We start from the raw sequence: 11790 nt of genomic DNA, 5'->3' as shown, positions 1-11790 counted from the left end.
CTGCGTTGAAGTGTAGAGAGGCAGCGAAGCCGCAGGGGCTGAGAACCTGCTGCGTGGGCGGGGCCGAACTTCACGGCGCAGACTACTCCTCGGCCGAGAGGCGCTGGGAGTGGCTCGAAGCGCGGGGCTGTACGGGGCGGGTCGGGGCGGAGGGCGAACGCGGGGGCGGGGCCGGGGCGGGGCCGGAGGAGGCGGAAGCGGCGAGCGAGACTAAGTCGGAGCCGTACGAAACCAGTGTCCGGGCCGGCGGAGCTGCGTCGGCGGGGTTGGCCGGGGCGGTGTGGCGCTAGAGCCTGGGCGGGCGGGCCGAGGGCCGGGGGTCAAGGCTGGGGAGCGGGTGACGGGCGGACAGGTGGCTAGTCCCTTGGGGTTGGCGGAGCGGGCTGAGCTCCCGTCCCCGCGCAGTCCGGGGGAGGATGCGACCGGGGGCCTCGGGGTGGGGCGGGCGGCGGCGACTGCAGCGCTAGCGGCGCGGGGGGTGGGCGGCGGCGGCATGAGGCGCGGGGTCGGTGTCCGCGGGAGGGTGGCGCTGCCGGCGGCCCTGCCGCTCCCGCTGCAGCTGCTCGCCGGGCTCGCGGTGCCCTGCCAGCTGGGCTCTGGCCGCGCTCGTCCCGGCCGCCGCCGGGGCTGCCGCTGGTGACCAGTCGTCACGCCGCCGGAGGCTTCACCCGCGCCCTCCCTCAGGACGCGCCAGCGGAGCTCCGGCCCTTTCGCCCCGGACGCGGAGGCCGCGCTGCGCGGGGCGAGGCCGGAAGATGGCCTGGGTGCTCAAAATGGACGAGGTGATCGAATCTGGGCTGGTACATGACTTCGACGCCAGCCTCTCGGGCATCGGGCAGGAGCTGGGCGCCGGCGCTTACAGCATGAGGTACTGGGCACCCGGGCGGGCAGAAGCCTCTGTCTCCGTGGGGAAGGCCTGCACGGTCCGGGGTGTTTGCTAGGCGTGGCTGCGCCCTGCGATGCCCGGGCCTCCCCAGCCGCGGGGTCGGGGTAGTGCCGCGTGGCCGTCGGGGGCCATGGAACCGCACAGGCCTCTGCCTACCCCGGTGACTGGCGGGCGGGGGAGGGAAGCTCCCAAGCCTTTCCTGCGGGCTTCATTTTTGCTGTAAAACACGCCCCGCTGTTAGAATGGCTTGGATTGGTGGGGGAAGGGGTTTTCTTTCCTTACAAGTGATTTACAAGCCCCATTAGAGCTGGAATACACTGTAAGAAAAGGCAGCACTTATATTTGGAAAATAAAATACTCTTCAACGTTTGGCGTCAGTTTCTGCTGTTGCCCTGCATTGTGGTCTTTTCAGGCTGCTGATTTTAACCACTTGATATTAGTAAATTATAAGTGAAAGAGTAGCAGCGGGGGGAAAACACTTGGACTTCGTTTTGTTTTTTTCATTGTCTCAAAGTGAAGTTTCTCATTTTGGGGATTACCCTCACAAGCTGTTTCCTCTTGTAGAGGGTTTTAAGATGCAGTGATTGCACCACAAACAATAGTTTGTTTAGTCTCTGCGGTCTGTACTAGCAGCCATTCATTTCAATTTTGAGAGGTTGAAACAGATCTGATTTTAGTTTCAGCCCTTTATCCTTTTTAACTGTTACCGGTTTGGAAACTCTTTATTTTTTAGCGGCTTTATTGAAATATAGTGTACCGTAGTGTCCAACGGATTAATGAAGTCCGAAATTCAGTGGTTTGGCAGCTTTTCGTTAATGTGAATTAAATATAGCTTTCTGTTGTTTAGATAAATGCCTGATGTCTTTGAAGCGCTGTACGGTTTCCCAGTAGCGTTCATACATCTCAGTGCAGCTCTGAGGGAGGACAGGGAGCATAAATATTCGGAGGAAGAAAGACTTCTGGGTCAGAGGTGGCCTGGAATGGTGGGGGCTGCTTCATAAAATAATTGGGCTTTTAAATCTTTAAAACTCCGGGCCATAAAGAACTCTCAGAAAGGTGGAGACGTTTCTTGGAGTGTGGAAGAGAGTGGTGGGAAGCATATTAAACTGGGAGTTCAGCCACCAGCGTCTGGCCCAGATTTGGTCTCTGCTGGTCTCCCTGAACTTGGCACCTCTTCTCTCTGCAGTTGTGTAACTTGAGGGCTCTATATGAGGTGGCTTATTTTCTAAAACAACTGTCTCAGTTGTTGAGGAAATAGAGCTACTGAAAGTCATGGGGTCACCCAAGAGGAGAGTGCTAGAGGCAGTGGTTCCCTGGTAAAAACACTCCTCTAGTGCCATGCTGCTCCTTCACTCCTCTTGAAACAAGGGGCTTACAGTCAAGGCTGAAGAGGGCGCGTGAAGCAAGTTCAGTATGTGTGTCTCTTCAGTTGCTGTTCAATTATGGTAAAATGAAAGTTTGCTTATTGAGGGTTATTTTGAGCTTTTACATTTTTCTAGGATTTTATTTGAACCATACTTTGTTGTAGCGATTTGGCTAGGTTATATGATTAACTTCTTTGTATGGTTTATTTCTGTGAAAAGGACATAAAATCTTGAGGATTTTAAACCTTTCCCTGACCTTGTTCTTAAAGTAATGCCTGACATCTTTGTAATTGTGTGTCATCTACAACATTCTTCACGAGGGAGCTTTTTTCCTTGAATGTTTTTGGTTGTGTCATTTAATCTGATTTTCAAGTAAATATGAAGATGAATACCATTTTTAAGGAGCTTGCTTAGATATCTTTTCATATTTAACTGGGTCTTCGAAAACCAAGAGATGAGAGTGCTTGCTGCTTGCAAATTATTTGAAAATCTCAAACTTAGAAATTCCAAAATTTACTTGATAAGGAGAAAGTCTGAAGAAGGCTTTAGGCTGCTGCAGGCCTCCTTAACATTGCCATTGCGCTTTCCACGGTCCTGGATCCCTGAGAGGGTTGGAGTGTCTGTAAGTAGCACATTCATTCTCCAGCATGAGCATTCGGTCTCTTTCTGGCATGTAATGGGAAGGAAGGCTTATCTATTTCATTTGTTCTCTGTTAAATTCAAGAAATAAACTTGAGGAAATTATTGGAAAAATGATTTCTTGATAAAAATTTTCTTTGTGGACATCTTTCCATTTGTCTTTCAAAGTGAGGTATGCTTACTGTATTTACTTTTTGGATAGCTTTAAACAGGAGGTATTTCTTGAGACTTCTTTTAGGGAATGGTTTCCTGAGCTTTTGGGAAGATAGCTTGAAAGAAAGAAAGAGTTCTTCTCAATGATGTGACTTAATGCTGGGGTGGGCATGGTGGTGCACACCTGTAGCCCCAGCCACTGGAGAGGCTGCAGCTGGAGGATTACTTAGCCCAGCCAGGAGTTCGAGGCTGTAACGCACAATAATTGAGCCTGTGAATAGCCACTGCACTCCAGCCTGGGTAACATAAAGAGACCCCATATCTTTAAAAAAAAAGGAAAAATATTTTTGCGTAAAGTAATGTAGGCTGATAGTACTGAGGATATGTTGCGGCTAATTTTTGATACTACCTTTGCTGCTTCCCTTTTTTCTTTTGGCTCTGGTTCTCATTTTGTGTATATGTGTTCAGTGTGTACTGTTGTGTCACACTTGCATGTGAGATGTGAACTGCAGATTCTATTTGAAATAAGGCAGGTCATAAATATTTTTAAAATCTTGGTAACTGGCTGGGCATGGTGGCTTGTGCCTGTAATCCCAACACTTTGGGAGGCCAAGGTGGGAGGATAACTTGAGGCTGGGAGTTAAAGACCAGCCAGGGTAACATAGCAAGACCCTTGTCTCTACAAAAAAATAGGGAAGTAGTGCATGCCTGTTTTCCCAGCTACTTGGGAGGCTGAGGCAAGGGGATTGCTTGGGCCCAGGAGTTTGAGGCTGCAGTGAGCTATGATTGCACTAGTGTACTCCAGCCTGGGTGACAGAGCAAGACCTTTTTTAAAAAAAAAAAAACTTTTTTACGGTACCATACTCTAGAATTTACAATACAATACTCTAGAATTCTAGAGATGGATGCAGAGACCTTAGAAATCTAGGGATAGGGAATCTGGGGACTTGGAGCCACATGCAGCCTTCTGGATTCTTGAGTGCAGCCTTTTGACAATTCAAATTTTACACAACAAATCCTTTTAATAAAGGAATATTGGAATATTGATTGAAAAGTTAAAATGTCAGTTTATTTCAAGAGATCTATTGTACAGCAAGGTGGCTAGTTAATGACTATTGAAAAATTTGGGAAAGTGGATGTTAAGTGCTTTCACCAAAATAATAACTATGTGACGTAATGCATTTGTTAGAGTTAACCATTCTACAATGTATATATGTCGGAACATGGTGCGGTATGTGATAAATGCATACAATGTTATATGTTAATTTAAAAATTAAAATTAGAAAGTCAGTTTACAGACCCTGTAACAGGAAAATTTTAACTTAGATCAGTGTTGAGTTAGTAAAAGATTAGTAAGAATAAGGTTTATTATGTAGCTATTAAAAGCTGATGATTTTTTTTTTGGTCTCATGCTAAAACAGACTGTCCCTGAGCAGGTGACATATATTTTGGAAGTACAGACGGGACTGTCTTATGGTTCGACTTATGATTTTTGGTGTGAAAGCAATACACATTCAGTAGAAACACAGGAGAAACTGTACTTTGTATTTTGAATTTTGGTCTTTTCCCAGACTAGTGACATATGCGGTATAATACTCTGTCCTGATGTTGGACAGTGGCAGTTAGCCACAGCTCCCAGTCAGCCACAACCAGTGCTCTACAGTTTATTGTGTTGCCAAGTGATTTTGCCCAACTATAGGCTAATGTAAGTGTTTTGAGCACATTTATGGTAGGCGAGGCTAGCTGTGATGTAGTTTGGGTGTATTAGATGTATTTTCGATTGATGGTATTTCCAGCTTATTAATATAATGGGTTTATTAGGACTTTACAGTTGAGGATCTGTATAGAAAATCTTGAGGATCAGTGAAACTTTAAAAATATATTATGAACGATACTTCCGAATACTTTCAGAATTAGCAATAAATGCTATAAAACTTCTGATTTCCAGGTCTAAAATCTTTTTCTGGATTTAATCTTATCTGTAGCACAAGAAAGAATTTAGTAAATTACTGATTTAAAAATCTGTTTATTTCAGATTATAGTGTCCACATTGGTTTTTAAATTTATTACCTTAAAGCATGGGTGGACAAACGTTTTCTGTAAAGGGCTAGATAGTAAATATTTTAGACTTTGTTGGCAGTATAGACTGTCACCTTTTTTTTCTTTTTATTACAATCCCTTTGAAAAATGTAAAACCATTCTTAGCTCCTGGTTGTACAAAGACAGGCTGGCAGGATTTGACTCTTGGGCCATAGTTTGCCAGTCTCTTCTCTAAAGGATGGAGTCTGATACAGCAATGTACTTTGATTGCCTTGGAAAAGGATTTACTGAGTATTGAAATCTTATATTGAAGAAGTTATTTTTATGTAGACTAAGAACTATCTCAGCTAATTTACATAATTCTATTGTTTGTCCGTAGATCTTTATTGTGTTCAGTTTTAAATTATTATTTAAAATAATAATTAGGGTGGTTTTCCACCCCTCAGCCCAAAGTTCAGTATAGTGTACATATCCTTCAATTAGGGCTGTTTGAAACTTGACAGTTTATTGATATGGTCTCATAAACTTGATATGTTTCATCACAGCAGCGCTGTTGGTTTGCCAGGATATGCTTAAACGTTGGTGGAATACCATCTGATGCTTCATCTTTTCTTTTTTTTTTTTGTTTTGGCTATAGATTCTGTGACTGAATTTGGAAGAAGCTCTAACATTCTGCTTGCTTTGGGACAGATCTAATAGTTGGATATGAAACTGTTAGCCTTTGGTGGTGGAGTCTTTTTTTTAATTTTTAACCCAGTTTTTTTAAGATTTAAAATTTTTTGCCTTGATATTAACTATGACAAAACTAGTTTTTACTCATCATATATTAGTAGTTGAACTTTTTAACTTAAAAAAATACTTTTCATTTTGGAATTTTTATGTTACAAAAATAATGTAGAGAGCTCACATATACCCTTCACCCAGCTTCTCTTTCATCAGTAGAGTGCAATTTTCAAAATCTGGAAATCAGCCTTGGTGTAGTACTATAAAGTAAAAAATTTTATTTGGATTTCACAGTTTTCCCCCTGTTGTCCTTTTTCTAATCCAAGATCCCCTATTGCATTTATTTTTTATCTCCTGTGACAGTTTTTAGTTTTTCCTTCTCATGTGATTTTGACACTTCTGATGTGTAGTAGTCTAAACTGTTGTTTTTAAACATGTAAATTTTTTGGAAACAAAAGATAAAATATACTTGCGAATGCTATTTAGCCTTGAAAGGATCTCTATCATTATTTTAGCAGTGATTTTGAGTAGAGTAGGACCACTGTGTCATTTGTTTAGGGATTACTTTGTCTTAATTCATCTGAGTTGAATAGTATGCTGTATATTTTTTCATAATGAAAGTATCAAGAAATTTTAAGATACTTAATTTATTTAAAATAATAATCGCAAACCATTGTGTATTGCCATAATTTTTTTATTAAAAAAATTTCTAAAACAAAAAACTTAGAAGAGTAGCATTGTTTTATATTTTTTTTTTGCCAATTCATAAATATCTGGTTCAGTGAAAGACTGGTGGATTCTCATATCTGTTATTGGAATATATTGTTTTGGTTGACATATGAAGAAAATCAGCCTCATGAGGATAAGTGATTGGAAAAAAGAAAATTACATTACTAGCCCTTTCAGGTAATTGTGGATATTCTTTGGTGCTACACCAACACTTGACAAATGGTAGTTTCTTAAAAAGTTTAGTTGCAGTGTGGAATCTGAAACTAGATCAGTGTACTTTTTGTACTCAATCTTACATTAGAATAGATTGATCTGTCTTGCACTTCAATTGGATCTCTTACCCTGTATAATTACGAAACATGCATGCATTGGTCATTTGGAAAATAGTGGTTTCCTGAGTTATGCACATCTTCCAAATGTTGACATTTTTATTATCAAAAAGTCGTATTCCTTAATGTTGCTACCATCTCATCAGAGAAAGTACGTGGTGGAGGACTCAAAGATTTTATAATTGGTAATGAATACCATTAGTTATTTCTTAAAATGAGAGACTCACTTTATTCAGTTTTCGGAAATTTCTGTGAAATGTCAGGTATGAATAGTCATAGTTTTTCTTTCAAGTAAAAATAATGTTCCATGAAAAAAACTGCTAGGTCAGCTCACAAGATCAAACAGTTGCACAAGAGCTTTTCCTTGAGACAACCATCGCATTGAGGTGTGCAGCAGAAATACATTATACCCATCCAAAGACCAATATTTAACAAAATTAAATATCTTTTACTGTGTTTGTCATTCATGAAAAATAAAGGGACTACTGGTATGGTTTGGTGCCATTGCCTTGATTCATGCTAAGGCACCAGCAGTTTTAACCACCACTGGTTTTGTGCTCTAAATGTAAATGTCAACAAAGTCAAAAAGGCAAATAATGCTTTAGTATTGCTCTGAAAATAGTCTTGACACCCCCGAAAAAGTCTTGGATCCTCCTGGATTCTATGGACCTGTTTGAGAACCTGTTAAATGTATGCTTAGAGTTTAGATACTTTGAATATTTTTTTCTGAGTTTAAAAACAAACCCATTGTTAGAGCTTAAAGAAGTTAAGTAGCAGAGCTGGGATTTGAAACTCCAGAACTGGGGTTTGACCTCCAGTCCTTTCCACTGCATTCTTAGGTTGCCTACCAATTGGTAGTTGAAACGTCTTCTCAATATAGGTAGAATATGATCTTTCTGGATAGGAAGGAAGTTGGGAATGCTGTTTGTTGTTCTTAATTGTTGTATCTTCTTTTTTCTTCCAAGACCTTGCTGAACTTCTTAGTTCTAATAACTTGTTGGCTTTCAGATTTTCTGTGTAGTTATACAATATCTTTAAATAATGATAAATTTGTTTCTTCCTGTGTAATTCTTACTTTTTTTTGCCTTTGTGGGCTGGCTAGGGCTTCAGTGTGGTGTTGTTTATAAGCACTAAGAACTTGAATTTTTAGTCTTCTTACTGATTTTAGAGAGAATGCTTCCAGAGTTTCACAAATAGATTGTCTGTATTCCCTGATGAGATTGTTCCTTAATTTTCTTTTCTGTTCTTCTGTTATTTTTTGTTTTTAATCTAGACTATATTAATTTCAAGTGAGTTGGAACTTTCCTTATGGGCTAAAATTTTTCCTATGAGGTGTTCAAGGTTCTATAAATCTCACAGTGACAACAGCCTGGATTTGGTGATTTTAACTTTGTTTTAATGAGTAAATGTTTGACTACACGTGAAATTTATTTAATGGACATGAGGATATTCTGATTTTCAGTGTCTCAGTTGTGGTTCGTTCGTGACTTTGGTTGTTGAGTATGGCCATCCTGCTGCTCAGTAGTTACACTGGGTGTCCTCATTTATTCCCTCCTTCTTCTGGAAGGCTTGATGACTCCTCCTCCTTACACTAACAATTCTTCCTCCCATGCCTGTTTTTAGCTGATTCCCTTGGTACTTTACTGATAAAACTGAACTTCCACATACCATACAGCTTATGAGTTTTTCTGTGATGTATTTAGGTGTGTATTTCTTTTTACTTATCCCGGTTTGGTCATTTAGGCTTCTTGAATCAATGAATTGGTCTATTTTATTAATTCTGGAATTTGCTCAGCCTTTATCTTCAAATATTGCATCTGCTCCATTCTTTCTTCTGGGACTTCAGTGTAAAATCTCACTTTGTCCTTAACTTCTCTTCTGTGTTTCCCCTCATTTCCCTCTCTCTGCTGCCTTCTAAATAACTTCTTTCTACCTATGTTCTAGTTTCCTTAGTTAGTCTGAACTTTTGTCTGAGTTGTTTAATTTTGACAATTTTATTTTACAGTTCTATTTGTTCTTTTTCAGTTTTGTTGTCCCTTAAATGTTCCTGTTCCTTGCAGAACTTTTCAGACTGGTCTTTTATTTCTTTAAACCAGAGGAAGCATAATTTTATAATTTGTGTCTGATAATTCCACCATCTGAAGTCTTTGGTCTGTATCCAGTAAGGAAAATGGGAATCACTTAGATGTTTCAAGCAGAGAGGGATTAAGTAAAGTATTTGATTGCAAAGGTGCTGGAAGGGTTGGGGGAGGAGGGCGTGTACCTGTTGTGTAACATGCCCTAGTATGTACCTGATATGTAACACACTACAAGGATTGGGGGAGGAGGCATGGCTGCTAATCCCCTGAAATTTCCGGCAACCGGGCTGCCTGCCTTTGTGGCTGGCTTTTCCCTTTCCCATTCTTGTAATTTCCCACCCGTGCCTTGCCTTTGGAGCAATCTGGCTGGACTCTAGCTAGCAAGAAGTCTTTTATGTGTAGTTTTAGGCCTCCAACCCTCTGCAACACAGGCAGGAAAGAGCTGAATACCAACAGACAGAATCTGGTATTGGATATATGCCATCTGTTATTTGTGCTGTTGGTTTTTGCTCTTAGAGTCTTGTTTGTGTTTTTTTGCCTGGCTATTTTTGGGTATTGGCATTACAGAATTACTTGGAATGATTTGATACCTTAGCCTTTTCATTTGCTTGTCAACCCCCTGGAAACCCTACCTGTCAGTGACCACCCTGGAGAAGCTATCTGGTGCTGGAAGCCCATGCAAAATCTTGCTTACTTTCTCTTCACCCTTACCCTGCGCTTCTAGCTCTTTCCATCCAGTTTAATGTGGACAGGCATATCCTAGACCCAGAAGGCCACCAAAACCACAGCACAGCTTTGTGGTTCACTCTTTTGTTAGCTCTTCAATGCTTTTATGAATATATGTGTAATAATGTAGCTTTTGTTTATTTCTTGTTCTCAGTGGGGTAGAGGTTGGTCTAAATTACTTAGCCTGTCATTATTAAATATTCAGTTCTCTATGTTATTTCCATTTTGGTTTCTTTTCTGTCTCTTAAATTCTTCTTTAGAATTTTCAGTTAGCTTCCAGATATGTTTTAGCTATCTTGCCATTAAGAAAAATTCAAATTTTAACTTTTTGAAAACTAATGCAGTCATACAGTTACATTTAAAAGCTATGAAAGGGTGTACGATGATGTCTCCCCCTCACACTAGTGTCTCCCGGTCATTCATTTGTCCTCCCTGAAGGCATCTTAACATTGCTGGGTTTTTAGGTGTCCAAATAGTTTTTTTTTTTTTTGTTTTTTGTTTTTTTGAGACAGTGTCTCAATCTGTTGCCTGGGCTAGAGTGCCGTGGCATCAGCCTAGCTCACAGCAACCTCAAACTACTGGGCTCAAGCAATCCTGCTGCAGCCTCCCGGGTAGCTGGGACTACAGGCACACACCACCGTGCCCGGCTAATTTTTTCTATTTTTAGTTGTTTGGCTAATTTCTTTCTATTTATAGTAGAGACGGGGTCTCGCTCTTGCTCAGGCCGGTCTCGAACTCCTGAGCTCAAGCAATCCTCCCACCTCAGCCTCCCAGAGTGCTAGGATTACAGGCGTGAGCCACCGCGCCTGGCCCCAAATAGTTTTTTATACTTCCATTCGATCAAGCTTCTTATGATTACCAAGTGTTCTGTAACATCCTAATTTTGGGTGCTAACCTATGTTAAAATTTACCAACATGTAGATCTTTTAGTTTTGCCTTACAAAATGCATCCTTTGGTTTTATGTATTTTGAGACTATGAGTTTAATACATTACAGGGTCAAGACTGTTGTAGCTTTCTGGTAAGTTTTTTATTCAGAAATGTTCTACTTATTTTAGTTCAATTTAAGAATCTGTCTTTAATACTCAAAAATCTGTTTCCATTTATGGGTCACAAAAACCATTGAATATTAGGATTTTCTTAGGTTCAGCATAGAAATTATAATCTTAAATTGTTTGGAGACCTAATTTTCCATTTTATTAATAATCACTTCTATAATTAATTTTTTTAAATTAATTTATTTTGGGGGGAAACAGAGCCCTGGCCAGAAGCCTGGCACCTGTGCTTCCTTTTTTTTTTTTTAAGAGTTAGGGTCTTGCTCTGTCACCCAGCTGAAGTGCAGTGGTGTGATCATAGTTCACTGCAGGCTCAAACTCCTGGGCTCAAACGATCTTCCCATCTTAGCCTCCCGAGTAGCTCGTACTATAGGCTCTCACCACTATACCCAGCTAATTTAGAAAAAATATTGTTTTGTAGAGACAGTCTTGCTACATTGTCCAAGCTGGTCTCAAACTCCTGTCCTCAAGTGATTCTCCTGCCTTAGCCTTCCAAAGTGCTAGGGTTACAGGCATGAGCCATTGTGCCTGGCCTCCAATTGATTATTAATGCTACAATTAGTTTATTGATTCAGCACTTGTTTGGGCTGCTTTGTGTTAGATGCTGGGGTCAGTGAGTGAAGAAACAAGTTTTGGGGTTTATATACTTGTGGGGGATACAAGCTTAATAAGTCATGTATATTGTTGGAAAGTGGTAAGAGCTGTATGTAGAGCAGGGTAAAGGAAATCGGGAGTGTGGGTGGGAGGACTGTAGTGTCAAGCCCTCTTTGAGGTGGAGATGTTGGAATGAAATGAGCCATTAGGACATCCATTAGATGAGCCACTGTAAAGACCCTGGAAAAAGCATGCACGCAGGCTAGCTAGTATGGCTGGGGCAGGGAATGAGGGTGAGAAGGAGAGGGGTGAAGAACAGGTTGAGTAGGCCTTGTAGCATTTTGTAAGGACCCTGGTTGAAAGTGAACTGATGGAGAGTTCAGAGGAATGAAGTGATCTGATTTCTGTTTGAAAAGAATCATTGGTTGCTGTGTTGATTGGAATGCATTTTCTTTCTAATTAAGTAAAAAGTTAA

At 41.0% G+C, this 11790-nt stretch overlaps 1 protein-coding gene across 1 annotated transcript in view; it reads left to right on the top strand.

The window, feature by feature from the left end:
- The first annotated feature begins 469 nt into the window (after positions 1–469).
- The window catches only part of UBP1 (upstream binding protein 1 (LBP-1a)), a 55227-nt gene continuing 43906 nt past the window's right edge, over positions 470–11790 (top strand). Inside the window, 1 exon segment of the mRNA XM_012646886.1 lies at positions 470–868. Coding sequence (XP_012502340.1) covers positions 756–868 — 113 coding nt within the window. The 5' untranslated portion in view covers positions 470–755.

This window comes from Propithecus coquereli, unplaced genomic scaffold, assembly GCF_000956105.1.
Source record: "Propithecus coquereli isolate 6110/MARCELLA unplaced genomic scaffold, Pcoq_1.0 Scaffold251, whole genome shotgun sequence".
Classification (NCBI taxonomy): Eukaryota; Metazoa; Chordata; class Mammalia; order Primates; family Indriidae; genus Propithecus; species Propithecus coquereli.
This window is presented reverse-complemented; position numbering and strand designations above follow the sequence as displayed.